The following is a 14,093-nucleotide window of genomic DNA, read 5'->3' on the forward strand; positions in this document are numbered from 1 at the left end:
CAATTTCTATGTATTACCTATTATATTAGTGTCCTGTTAACACGTAGCACACACTAGTTCACTAGTTTTTTGATACTGTCATTCAGTTACAGCCATATAAGGCACATTTTTGTATTTTAAATCCCTTTAATTAGACCAAGAATATCTTTCTGATGTGTTTTACAAGAATATATCAAACTAATGATCATCATATCAAGTCTTCAAGTGTTTTTAATAGGTAATCAGCCTTTATTAAATGACACATTACACAGGGATAGGGGGAAAATGTTGCCTCCATGGCGTGTGTTCAAGTGTGTTGAGCAGTGACTTATATCTAAAACGTGTGATCCATCTGTTACATCACAAGACCGGTCTTAGAAAGAAGCAAGGAATTTAGAAACATCTGGAAATTGTGTCTTGAGGCCCAACTCTAAATACAGATGCATTTTGTGTGGAAGAATGAGGGAATGAACTTCTCAGATGGGCTGCAGACCCCTGAAGGTGCAGAAGGCGCAGATAACCACCATGTGGCTTTATATTTAGGAAATAGTTTGCTGTGGAACAGGATTTGTACTAATATGTTACTAATACTGTTTAAATCTTGCTATTTTTATTTTTATTCTAAATTCCCACTTGCATGCCTTTTTAGGGTTTCTGTAACTATTCCCTTACCAGTAGTGTCTGCGAATCGGTAAGTGTGCTTGTAAGTCAGTATGATGTGTCGGTCAGTGGTCACTGAACACTGTGAATTGATAGTCAAGCATTTACTGTATCTCTAACTAGGCTAAAGGAAGACAGGATGTAACTGTTTAGAATATCAATAACATTTATTTAAATAGTTTTACATGTTCTTATACATAAACACACAAAAGTAGTAACTTAATCTCAATGGTGCCATGTGTTAATTATAAATTAGAATTATATCAATGGTGCTAAGAATTGAAATTGAATTATCAAAGTATTTAACCAACAGATTAGCATAGTCTAACTATAAAGTGCAACTCGCCATGGCCAGTTATCTGAACGGAAGATCCAGAAATGTGACAGTCGTAAAATTCATATTGTGTTCCCCAGACATATTTTAAAAAAGTGAAGATGTGACCACACCAGGCAGCTTCTCAGTTGTCCAACACATCCGACCCCTGTTCGGAAATTGCACACTGTTTGGAGAAACGTTACCAACATTCATGTATTTTCTTGAGGTTACAGTCACGTCACTGAGTCTGCCATATATGCATAGACAATGGACTAAGTACAGTCTGTGTCAGAAGGTCCTATATTATCCAAAAAATATCTTCTACAAAGGTGAAAAATCACTCAGTTGTTGAGTTTTAGGAAGGAAGAAATTACAGCCTACACTGATATTAGATCCTCATGTTTAGCGTTGCCCATTCAAAACATTTTATTGAGTGCAGCTGCAAAGACAACATTACAACTCTTACATTTCCTAACCAAAGCAGTGGCTTGAAGTTAGGTTTCATTCACTTTCGCCACTCTTTTGCCTGTTGTTGGCCAAAGTCCTCAAAGGTCTTTAGAAAAATGGCTCGTCTTTGCACATCCATTTCTCCGGCTTATGTATTGAAATGTGGGAACCTTTAGTTTCAGAGTCATTTCTCCTAAACAGTTTACAGGACTTCTCACGGTCATTGTGACCGCTTGTTCTTGGCCCCATCAAAATATCCTTGTTGCTGTCGCTGTCTCTGTCACGGGCTTGCTTTTTTGGGATGAGATGCATAGATTGCTGTGCATTGATCCTTTTTTTCGCCATTTTACGTTTGACCTTTGAGGGTGTCAAGGAAAACAATGGGTCAATGCAGGGCGATAATGGACTTTTAATGTTGGAATATGACATGTCTTGGTAGGTAGTCAAAGACATAAGGTCAGTTGTATCCTCGATTTCAGGCTTAACTTTATCAAGGGAAAAATGTCCACCTTCCTCCCTTTCACCTTTTATGTCAGGGCCCCCTTGATTGTCACTGTCTTCTGTTTTGATGGTGCCTTGTTTATTGTCTTCACTCATATGTGCTGAGTATTTAGAACATGCTGTGAAGTTGTCATACTTATATCCCTCCTCATTTGTCTCCTGGTGTTTTTTCTCATGGCTTCTCTTGGTGGCAAGGTAGAGAAAACGCTGGGGACAGAAGGAGCAGCGATACTTCTTCTCTGTGTTGGGGCTCCGGGGTGTATTATCAAAGCAGGAGCCATTTTCCATACAGCTGTTGCAGATGTAATCACCACCGGCAGGTACCTCACCAGGGGGACCTTGTTTACCACAGGTCCGGCAGAAACATGGGTGGGAACCAATAACATGAGCTCTCAGACCGGTCTCTGTGATAAAAGAGCTGTCACAGATGTCACAGTTGTAGGTGGCCCTCGGGCTGGAGTTCCTGCTAAGACTACGTTTCACCTCTCCACTACCGCCTGAGATGCTCTCTTCTGCCAGCCAAGTACTTTTATCAAGGTGGGCCTCACCGGCAGCAGTTCTATCTGCAGATGTTTCAGGATAACGGTGAAACAAAGCTTTTCTGTGCTTGAATCTCAGCTTCTTCCTTTTCTTTTTAGCTTTGTAAGAATAGTAGGGACGCCAAAGCATATCAGCTGTGTCACAGTCATTGGGGTCATCGTATGTTTCTGCCTCTGTGGTGGCAGCGACTTCTGGTCTGAGGCGGAGTCTGGGGCTCTCTGAGTTTTCCCTTGTTGGAGTGCACTGACTCTGGCTCTCCTCCTCACTCAGTTCTCTGATTCTCCTTTTCTTTCTGGGGAAGAGCTTAGATCCTTTGATTCGGCGGCGGATGATGGCTTCATTGCCTATTTTCACTGTTATCTGACAGAGCGGCATGGCAGCACCATCAACAGATGGACCCGGGCATGCAGGTTTGGCAATATATGTTTCTGTCTTTGCCCCCACCGCCTTATCGCGCACCAGATTCTCTGTGGTTGATTGAAGTATCTCCTTGGTCATATCCTCAACTCTTTTTGCAGAAGCTGATAGCTCACCTAACTTTTTAACAGCGTTCAAAGAGTTTAAGAATGGCACATTATGACTTATGTGCTCTGAGTTACTCAGTACTGGAGGATCATCTTTATAACCCACTGCAGGAGACTCTGTATCGGGTTGCAAAGAGAAGGTACTGTCGTAGTTAATGAAGGATGAGTCTCTATTCTCAGCCTCTTTTCTTTTGCCTCTCTGGATTTGCAATTCACTGTTCAGACTTTGCTCAATATCTTGGTCACATGGCTTGCCAAAGCTGATGCGAGGCATGACAGGTGCCACCATCTTTGTTGTTGCCATGAATGTCAGAGGGAAGGAAACAGTATCAGGGTGGCTGATCAGACCATTATCTTCAAATGGAGGGATAAGAGAGTTGCTGTCTTGTGGGACTTGGTCACCACTTTCCTCCCTCCCTGAATATGTCTGACTGTACGTTTTGTATTGTCTCTTTCTAAACTTCATAGGCAGAAGCCTATAGAGTTTGATTGGATAAACACTGGCTTTCAGCCCACCGTTGGCGGATTTTTTCTTAACAGCAAGACTGGGATCAATGCCGTGAAAAGACTTCTGATGGTTCTTTAAGATATAATATGTCATGAATGTCTCTAGGCAGAAAATGCACTGATAGCGGCGTTCACCTGTGTGCCAGATTTCGTGCTTAGTACGGTACTCTGCCAAGGCAAACACTTTATTACAATAATGACAAGGATAGGCCCTCTGCCAGGAATGTACATTCTCGTGCCGCTTCAGACTGGATAGGGTGACATAGACCCGTTTACACACACTGCAGTTGTATCTCCTCTGACTGCCACCTGGCCTCACTGCCCTCTCATCCTGTGGAGGCTCTAATTGGTCCACTTGAAGGGGCTCTGGGGTGTAGGGGGTGGAGAGGTCAGCAGAAGGAAGCGGTGTCATGATGCTCTCCGTGTTTAGCATGTCATCTGAATGGAGGTCCACCTCTTTGGTTGGTATGTCAGTAGCGTCTAGTTTAGGCGGGTCTCTTAAAGCTTTGGGACAGACCTGCTCATGGTTGCGTAGCCGCTTGAGGTGTATGAACTTTCTGTGACAGAACTTGCAAAACAAATGACTGACGAAACGCTTTTTATGTACCTCTGAGTGAATGGTGAGAAGCGCTTTATTTGTGAATATCTCTGGACAGTGCTCACATCCGTAGATTGAAATGCTGTCCTCTGTGTGAGGGGAAAGGGTTGGTGGACCTAACTCCATTTGAACATTGTCAGTGGCTATAGGTAGCCCTGAGTCTATACTTTTTTCTGTTTCTGCCTCTGAAAAAAGCGGAGGTGGTGTCATGACTGCAACAGGTGCTGGAGAAACACCATCAGCCAATGTGGTGGCTGTTGTATTTGGTTTATCTTTTTGTGGTTCAGCTGGTGTTGGAAGTATACTTCTACCCAAAGTGCCTCTCAGCCTGTGGCGCTTTTTAAGCGGGCCTGTGTTCCTGTAAATGAGCTGCTTTGGCTGTGATATTGCTGGCTTACTGACATTCTTGTTGTCCCACTGACTGCTGTCTTTGCCTTCAGTAGACTTGCTTACTGCATATGAGTGCTCTGAGAGGGCTTGGGTTGTCTCATTGTTCCCATTGAGGCAGGAGCTTGGAGGGCAACTTGATGGGAGCTGTCCCACATCTGGTGACTGCCTTTCCCCATTGGTTTGAACCAGAGGGGTGAAAATATTGTTCCCAGGACACACTTCAGTGATAGAGAAGGCATTGGTAATACGTGGCCCTCTTGCAGTGTCCATCTCCTCAGGCCTGGGAGCTTCTTTCTTTGTTTGTTTAGACACTGGGGCTGTGCTGGAGTCTGTGGATTTAACACATTCATCCTGCCTCTCTTGTTCTGCAAGCTTCTCTAAAAAAGGAATTCCAAGTCGTTTTCCAGCTGCCACCAGCCCCCCTGTGTCCTCTGCACCAGGCGATGAAACCTTTGAGCAGTAGATAAAGTTGAGGATACTGGCGAAAACCTCAGACTTCAGGTCCATCAGCTCCAGCACTTGGCTAGAGGTCCATGTCTCAGGAGTTGTGAGAGCATTCCTGAAGTAGCCGCTGCAGGCTGCCAGGATGTTCTTGTGGGCCCGAAACTTAACATCCTCCACCACAATGGTAACATCACAGAAGAGGCCTTGTGAGCGCTGTTCATTGAGCTTGCTAAGCACAGTGTGAGGGTGAGCACTATCCATCAGGTTCTGAGTACATGGGGACACCACAGTCATCTAAAAATAGAAGAGAAGAAATACATTCATCAGATTATTATAAAATGGTCCATCTGACTGTTTTGATATTGTTAAAAAGATCCTGTGTGTGAATTTTGTGTTTGAAAATATTCTAGCTCTTCTGTTGTTTTAACACTAGATGGCAGTAATGTCCTGACAGATGAGCACCAGTGCCAACAGTCTGGTCAACAGTTGCGGTGACTCAAACCATCATAATCTCCATCCTGTTTCATAAAAAAACTGTAGGACCATCAAAAGATATTCTATTGTAAATTGTGGATGCTTTTATCGAACTGATTCAGGATTGTGCCACTACCATCTTAAGTCTATCCTGTTCTTTTGTTTTCCTTTTTCTTATTTTTGTTTCTCTTGTGTAGAAGAGACCTTTAATCTCTTCTAAAGGCTAAATGAGATATGTTTAAAGCCTGTCTCATTGTATTACTGTAGGGAAGACCTCAATGATGGAATACAATGTGCCTTTGAGCGGCCTACAGGTTGCACTAGAAAACACCCTTGTGAGTGTATATGAGTGTATCAAGCAGCTACTTAGAAATACTGCGAGAAAGAAAGGACATGACTAAATATGTGTCAAAAATGTTGCAACTGACTTCAAATTGTACTGTGAAGGTTGGCTTGGATATCGTGACCTAATGTATGACGTTCTTAATTACTTCCTATATGTGACTACTTTTTGTCAGCCAATTTCCTTTCTGTTCCATTGCTGGTTTTCTCTGCGGATTAACATTTTCATACATAGAATATTCTTGTCATTAACAACCCAAGTTGGTTATGCACAAATCCTGGAACAAAGTCACGAGAAGAATATACTGCATTATTACTTATAATTCAATGTCGGTGGTCATCCGCTCAGTGTGCTACCACAGCTCTGCACTAGGTCTGGTTCAGTTGCCATGTCAGTCTTGTTCTTCTCAAGGCCTAGGTTAATATGAAAGTGACATGCAGACAGTTAAGCACTGATTCTTTAAGCATTTTTTCAGTTTGTCAGTCGGCATTCGAGGCATCCTTTCACACTCACATGCAGTTTTTTATCAGCTCTAACTACAGGGCACAGGTTAATGCCTCAAGAGGGAAATGGCAGGAAGACAAGAAGGGCTAATGGTGCACAGAAGTACAATAGTCACTGCTATGAAAAGTAGGAACATTCTTTAGTCTATTCAAAGTAGCTGACTTACTAATAATATTGTAATACTATATCTCAAGGACACACATCTTCTGGTTGTTGCACACAGGCACACACTGCTGCACTGTTTATACAAGCGAAACAGATTTCTGGTCAGACAGGGAAATCGTTTTTGTACTTTGACAAAGCAGCATTTGTGGATTAGTTTGATTATGACAGTCAGCTAAAATGACCTCTTAGAGGAAGTTAAAGTTCATTCATTCTCACTTTGAAAGAGGATGTATCACCCACCATGATGTTCTAGTTGTGGCTTACTCATATCAGTCAGTGTGGTTTGAGTCTATACTGAGTCATTTAGCATGTCTCATGTAGCATGCTGGCTGTACCTGCTAAGACACACTCAGCTTAGTGATGAATCATCACACCAGCATTGACATTATTTAAATATCCAACTCAAGCTCAGAGAGAAGATAGTACTTCACAATGTTGTTATTTTTTCATCTTCATTTACAGCAGTGACTGCGCAATCTAGCATGAGACCATACTTTGGCAAACTGCTTCTCTGGAGGCAACGCAGCTATATTTAGTGTCTCTCTGTTGTAAACCTGTTCTTTGTCTGCCTGCTTACTTAGTGGAAAACAGGAGAAGAGTTGAATTTGTCGTGATCCATATGAGATTCAGTGTGTGCAGATTATACTGTAAACATGGTCTCAAGTTATATTAAATTAAAAAAAATTGGTTTCTAATATTGTTTCGCTTATTTTTGTCTTGGGCATTACGCACCATATGGAAATTTGTTGAATTTTTTTATTTTAAAGGTTATACATTTACAGTATCTTTTGTTTACTCCAAGGGGGCTTAGGTAATCTATCAGTGATGTAATTTTATGTTTGTTTTTTTCACTTGTGTCAAATTTTCTATCTGTGCGTGAAATACAATATGGCCGCCGTTCTTTAAAGCCTCTCAGACTGCTGAAAACACAACCAGCCTCCTCCTTTCGCCTTCTTTCTCAGACAGGCCTGCGTTGTCATGGCAACATGCTATGGCGCAGCACTTATTGGGATTCAGCTGGATGGAAAGTGACTGTATTAGCTGTCTGGGTATTTGGTCCCCTTTCTCCCACAAACATACTGCCCTCTCTGAGAACCTGCAACACACAGCAGTCTACAGAGCAGTTGAGGTTTGCCTTTGTCTCTGCTTGAATATACTTTGTGTATGTGTACTGGTCTGCGTGTCTTTGTCTGCAGCAGAAATGCTACCCAAAGGACTTTTTCATCTGATAACAGCAAGTGATGTGCCACTGCTTTCATACTAATTTCTCAGTTTGTGCTGTTAACAGAAGCAGTTTCATATTTTCTTCTAGGTTGCTATTTTACTTTTCCACTTTCATTTTTGACAATTTATACCAATTGTTGTGGTTTATTGCCACCACATGCTGAGCGGAAATTTTGAATTTGTCATCAGTGCTTATGATTCTGCCACACCCTACCTCACTTTACCTTCAAAGCTCATGTGATATTATTTTTTACGCCTGCAAAATGAAAATCCCCTCATACCAAACCACAAACGACAATCAGACATACAGACAGTCTTGTCAAACAAAGAGCGAAATGTCAAAGCAAAAGCCACTTCACGCACCTCTGCAAAGCGTACTTCCGCAAAAAACAGGTTATAAATTGAGGGAAATCATGCAAAACATACCTTAGTAAATCAGAGAAAATGATGCAGAGCGAACAGGAAGCAGTGTCATGCAGTATCCCTTTTCTACAGCCCTCAATATAACCAACTATACATGAAAAACAGTTTCGTGAGAGCAAGGCGAAAGTAGTTTTTTTTCTATGATGGTCGCTGAACAGTGGTGGTGTCAGAAGCAGAGCTTTTTCTGACGTCTTTCTTCCTCTCCCTCCCTCTCTGTGTGCAGATGACTCCAGCTCCAACGTCCTTCGCCTCTATCCATGCAGCCCAGGTCCTGGGCTAGATCTGCCCTGCCCTCCTCTTACTGTCCCTCTTCTGTCCTACTACAGCTTTAGGAATAACGCACAGTTTACACAGCATGTTGCTTAACCGGAGTATGGGTCTGCCTCTGTGCTAGCTGGGCAACTGAAGCGTTCGTTCTGGAGCCGCTGAGCAGGAAACGGCAACTTTTATTAAGCATGGCAGAGGGCTGTAGGGAGAGCGGAGAGATGCTGGGTGCTACATCACACACCAGCTCTGTACTCGATGCTACAGCCAGAGAAAGCGTTCAGCTGCATTGCTGGTAGCAGCGTAGAGTGAGGAGTACAACTGCTGTATTAAATCTCCCCAGCACCACACCAGCTAGATCCTGATGCATCGATGTTGACCAAAAGGAAAAACATCTTTTGCATGAAACAAAATTATCGGTAGCCCTCATAGAAACAAGGTGCACCTTGAATGCATAACGCTACACCATCTGTTTCATGCTCGTGCACACAGACTCTGTCTGTGCAGCAATATATTACACCAAAGCCCTTCATCCGTGCTTACGCAGTCAGTGTGGTTAGGTAATGCAGAACCCGAGAGAAGATGGCAGTGACTACTGTCCTATTGTGTGTAGTAGCAGTCACGGGACGGATGTTCATCGATGCTTTTTCTCACAATCGCTGTGACCGTGCAAACTGAATGCAAGACTGAGGGAAAAAGAGAGTCCAGCTATCAGCAGGGACTCTCGGTATACCTATATAGAGGCTGCTGATTGATGCAAAAGCAGCAGATGCGTCAGCACTGCAGACGAGGGGGAGGGGAGGAAGCTGAACCCGACATGGCACTGTGAGCCTCTTGCTAGCCTCTGAGGACGGAAGCCGCTCTTTTATTTACACAACTGAGTGTAGTCATATGACTCCTCATGCTGGTTGAGACCCACTGTAAACCAGTTTCAAAGGCATTTCATTTTTATGTATTGTTTACTTCAGTAGCAGGTGCCATATCATTATGCATGGACTCACTCATTGCCCTAAAGGAAGGAAATGTGCTATTCATGTGCTTTCTTCTCTTAAAATACACTCAATGATCACCCTAAATCTCAGCTGCTGCATTGTCCTGTTCCCTTTTCTGTGTTCGGTACATCACATTATGTTGGTTTCATGAATACACAATTAACCACAGACTCAGTCTTTTATTTTTGGTGCTGATAGTAAGACCTGCTTACTTGAAGATCCCTACATTAGCCTAGGGAGCAGCCAGTGTGCCAGCTGACAGTGACAAACCTCAAAACACTGGGTCATGCTGTCATTACAACCAAGTACAAACAAAAGAGATAACAATGACGAAGCAAAAGTGGCTTCAGTGCATTCCCTCTATAATTGGAGCCATAAAAATCTAAATTTGGGAAACTAGGGGGGAGCCCTGCTGGAGTTGAAGTGGAATAAGTATGCAGCAACCACCACAGCTGACACTGAGACTACTGTCAGTAAAAAATACCCTATATCTCAAATTCACAACAAAGACACACACAGAATCAAGTCAAATTATCTAATAAGACCTTCTTGTGGACAAAAAAATATTGCCATTATATTTAAAGCGAGAAGCTGACTGCAGTATATTTGGGGTTTTCTCTGAGCCAGCGTCGAAGATTAGTGACATTTAAAGAGAATATACAGATTGTTATATCTTTTCCTATGTCATAGTTTGTGTCCTTCCTCAAGTCTTCCTCAGTAACTTCAATGACTTGAAGTGAATCTTGGTTTTGATGGTGTGCAGACTAATAATCCTAAACCATTGCTTCTTTGTGCGATTCAGTCCATCTCATAGTCTTCTTTTAGTCCCTCTAACATTAAACAATCACTAATTGGTATGTACAGTATATACTGTGTATTTTATGAATCCATGTAGCCTGAAATGCATCTGTGGTAAGCCAATTAAATAAATGATTTTTGAGGATGAGGATCTTTTTAACCATTGTACCATTTTTAATTGCCGAGGCCATCCTAAATAATTTTCCATAATCTGGCAAACTTGCGTTGCAGTTTACAGGGTTGGGAACCATTATTTATGTTAATTAAAGAATTGGGATAACTGTTCCTTTTATAAATTCACATTCAAAATGGATCTCAAGCTAAATTGGAATCAGAACTGCAAATGGAAAAGATTCACTGCCCTTACTTAAAGCGCTTACATATTACTGTGTATAGTGGATCATATGAGGTATTTTGTAAGCAGCAGCTTGTCACCCACACTTGATATCTCAGCTAGGATGTGTTCAAAACCACAGGACAAAGTTTACAAGCCTGTGATGCTCAGTAAGCTCAGCTGCGGCCTGTAGAGACCAGCAGGGAGGCACAGACCGCAGTACAAGGCTGAGTAGGCCTCATCCACATTCTCAAAGCATTCACACTCTTAGCATACAAAGACACTCATCCCTGGTAGCACTTATGTTGCTGCCTTAACAAGCTCTCATACTTTTTGCCTACCAAAATGTTTCTGTGCGGAAGGTCTTGCTGGCCTGTCTCTGTCGCTGTGGAAGCCTCTCTGGTGTTTGTTTAGGAGGAGGAAAGGAGAGTGACTACCCGGCTCCCGTTCTCCCTTTGGCCTAGATCAGGCCTTTACCATCTTCCCTCTTCACTGCTGTCTGGATGTTGCCTGTGGACTATGGTTCTGGCTGAGGTTCCCTGTTCCTGCTGTGTATAGATGCCTTCTGGAGGCGGCTGCCACTGCTGCGTCACTCCCGCTGCATCACTGACCCACAAAGAAGAGCTGAGAAGGAGGGGTGGCGTGGTGAATGTGTGGAGGCAAGGGATAAGCAGAAAACAACCGGCACTGCTTTACACTGCTCCTGCAAACAAATGGATGAGGCTTCCGCTCTGCCTCAGTTTGGGGCCTAGTTGCTGCTGTGGTATTCAGGAAGTGGGTCGGGAGACAGATCCTTTATTGTTACGTAATGAATATTTTTCCTCCTCGACCAGACTCAGCTGAGAAGGCGGTATCCAGTGTTCAGAGGCTAATAATAGGCCATAGTACCTACCAGTCAGGGCTGTGTTCGGTCATGTGAGATCATTCCAACACCCAGCTATCATTTGGCCAGAAGAATATTTAATATTGAGGGGAGTTTTGTCATTTATGGAAAATGACCTGCATTTTAACATGTGCTGTTAAACGACATTCTTCTCGTCTCTTAACACGGGACAATGGAATGACTTATGTTTGTGTTTCTATTTTGTCATTCTTTTGTGACAGTAAGAAACAAGGACACTACTTTAGTGCGTAGCTGTTTTGTTACCGTTTATTATTGTCCCATATGTTCCACTCAGATCTCTCAGATCCACTAAGGTACCTGTTAGAAACAGAAAAAAACAGTGCATACCTTTGTCTTACGTTACTGCAGCTTGCTTGTACAGGCTTCAGGTGACCGGTGTGATAGATGCCCTGACAGACGTATTTGCACAATCAATCCAGAATACGCGTGTTATACTCTTTAGGTCTGGATATGGTAACCAAAATTACAACACTTGTTTTGCACACGTTACCCAAGGGTTTATTTGCTTGATCCTCCTCCTCCTCCCATCATCTGACTCTAGTTTTCATTGCCATGTTGCTCCCTCTGCTGGCTGCACGAGTGAACACGGCACACAGACCATGTACAAACCTAAGTTGGCTGTAGGCAGCATTGAGTGCCGAGGGCCTTCAGAAGAGGGCGCAAGAACAGTTCACTGGCAAATGTAAACAGGAAGTGTATATTGAAATTGACCATTCACCTTGATATGATGTCAGCAGGACTCCAGTTGCTTAAGTATTAAATTATTTTTGTTATAAGCTGTTTTAGGCCATGTTTTGGGATGGGACACTAAATGCTGTATTATGCAGCATGCTAATTTAATTTACCAGTAATATTACACAATATAAACTCTTTGCAACATACATCACTTGCAAGTAACAGTATCTATCCATTGAATACTGCTGGTAATTGTTGCCAAGTGTAACAAGAAAGTAGCAGAAAAAGAGCAAAATGAATACTGCCTACCAATCCACTGTGATAGCATTTGTATTGCAGTTGTTTCTGAATGGTAATAAAACTGTTCAGTTGCTTCACTGCTGCTCCTTACTGCCACTGGTGTGGAATAGGGTAAAAAAGATCTTCCTCCAGCCCATGGCATTTGCTAAGCCCTCCATGTCACTGGTAAACTCAGCACAGCAATTCCTCACAGTTTGCTCCCAAAACTTCTCAGAATTGCAGAGCTGTTACAGTCCAATCAGAGCAAGAGACAACAAAACACAATGAAGATATTTACAGTTGTGGTTATCAGTGTACAAATACATATGAGCACAAACGTACATGCCAGAGGGAGAGAGAGCAAAGTAGAAACTAAAACACAATCTCTGTGTCATCTACTATAGACAATACTGTACTGTTGTAAACGTATCATTTTAAGAGGCTCTCACCTTTCTGAATCTATGTGAAACCTGTGCAAGCAGTGTTGTATCTTTCAGCTGTATGTAGGACAGGATTCTGAGCAATATGTCATCAGGCAAGCGCTCCAGGTAATCAAACTTTCCTTGACAAAGTGATATTGTGTGTTCTAGGATCCTCTGCCCAAAAACAGCACCAACTTGTTCTACAGATGAGGAGCACAGCACAGCCTGGACGTTAAATTCTTAAAAACCTAACTAAGCGTTCTCTGTCAAATTATAGATTTCCATTGTTTAGGCACTGTAACACTTTGCCAGTGAAAGTAAAAATCTTTTTCAGTATCACTGATGTAATGTAAGGCTACTGGGCAGTGATTAGGTTTCTATTCTGATGAAGAAACCTTACGCTGTAGCATTTTCTGATGGAGGAAATCGTGATGGGATGTCTTCAGCTCTTTGGGTGCTGTGCCCCGGCATTCAAGTCGCACAGAAATCTTCCATGTTGTCCATCTTACCTTAAGTTAGAAGTAGGGCAGAATGAAGACTAACCAACAACCTGAGGCATGATGGTTTTAACTCACTGCAAGATTATTATGTATTATGTATTATTATTATACATGCCTACTCTTTATACAACTCTTAAAGGTTACTGTATCATTTTGCCATTAGTTTACTGTTTACTTGATCACTCAATTCAACTTGAGATGTAAAAATTATACTGGATGTCTTTGTTCAATGTGCCAGAAAGTAGCCTACAAAGTACGTAATATTAGCCCAGCAAGGTAATATTTAAAGCTAACTAGCTAGCTAACTAACTAGCTAAGTTTGTACTAACCTAGCTAAACTAGGTGAAAATTAGGCTAGCCTCAGTTACATATGCACAGTGGTTTTATCAACACTTAGCTTTTTACAATGTTATTCTTAGAGACTCTGCATTATAAATAGAAATTCAAACAAATAGTCTACCTCATTTTTGTTGATAACAAGTTGGACAAAATCTTTTGGAGGAGGTGGACCCTGACCACTAATTTCAAATAGATGCTCCCCGAGCAAGGACGCCATTTTGGACGCAGAATTGTAACCATGACAACTGAAAAGCAACTGAAATAACATTTACCCAACGGCAGAGGAAACAGTTTGATGGATGTTATGTCACAATGATGTGAGGTGATGAGAAAAGGTAATTCAGGATATCAAATTAATTTATAGAGATGATTGTTTTATGTATGTTTATTAAAGGGGGGGGGGGGGGGGGTCACGACCCAGCGGATTGATACTTCATATTTGTGACAAGCTAATGTTACCAATGACTTCAGTGTTGCAGTGATTATCTTTGAAACCCGACAAATATAGCTCCATATTTTTGTCTGAATACTTTATAGTTACAGCTAT

The 14,093-nt window shown here is 42.1% G+C and overlaps 2 protein-coding genes across 2 annotated transcripts; both read right to left on the minus strand.

Annotated features, from left to right (window-relative positions):
* Positions 1-849: 849 nt before the first annotated feature.
* zbtb38 (zinc finger and BTB domain containing 38) lies at positions 850-5,200 on the minus strand. The gene has a single exon (XM_070906315.1). It carries the CDS (start codon positions 5,198-5,200, stop codon positions 1,511-1,513), a length of 3,690 nt encoding a protein of 1,229 aa, XP_070762416.1. The 3' UTR covers positions 850-1,510.
* A 7,180-nt stretch (positions 5,201-12,380) lies between these two features.
* On the minus strand, positions 12,381-13,763 carry fbxo36a (F-box protein 36a). The gene is made up of 4 exons (XM_070906563.1): positions 13,668-13,763; positions 13,108-13,216; positions 12,735-12,907; positions 12,381-12,530 (listed from the first exon to the last, which is right to left on the minus strand). Exons 1-4 carry the CDS (start codon positions 13,761-13,763, stop codon positions 12,381-12,383), a joined length of 528 nt encoding a protein of 175 aa, XP_070762664.1.
* Between the last annotated feature and the right edge of the window lie 330 nt (positions 13,764-14,093).

The sequence above is a fragment of the Enoplosus armatus genome, chromosome 5, assembly GCF_043641665.1.
Source record: "Enoplosus armatus isolate fEnoArm2 chromosome 5, fEnoArm2.hap1, whole genome shotgun sequence".
NCBI classification, from domain to species: Eukaryota; Metazoa; Chordata; class Actinopteri; order Centrarchiformes; family Enoplosidae; genus Enoplosus; species Enoplosus armatus.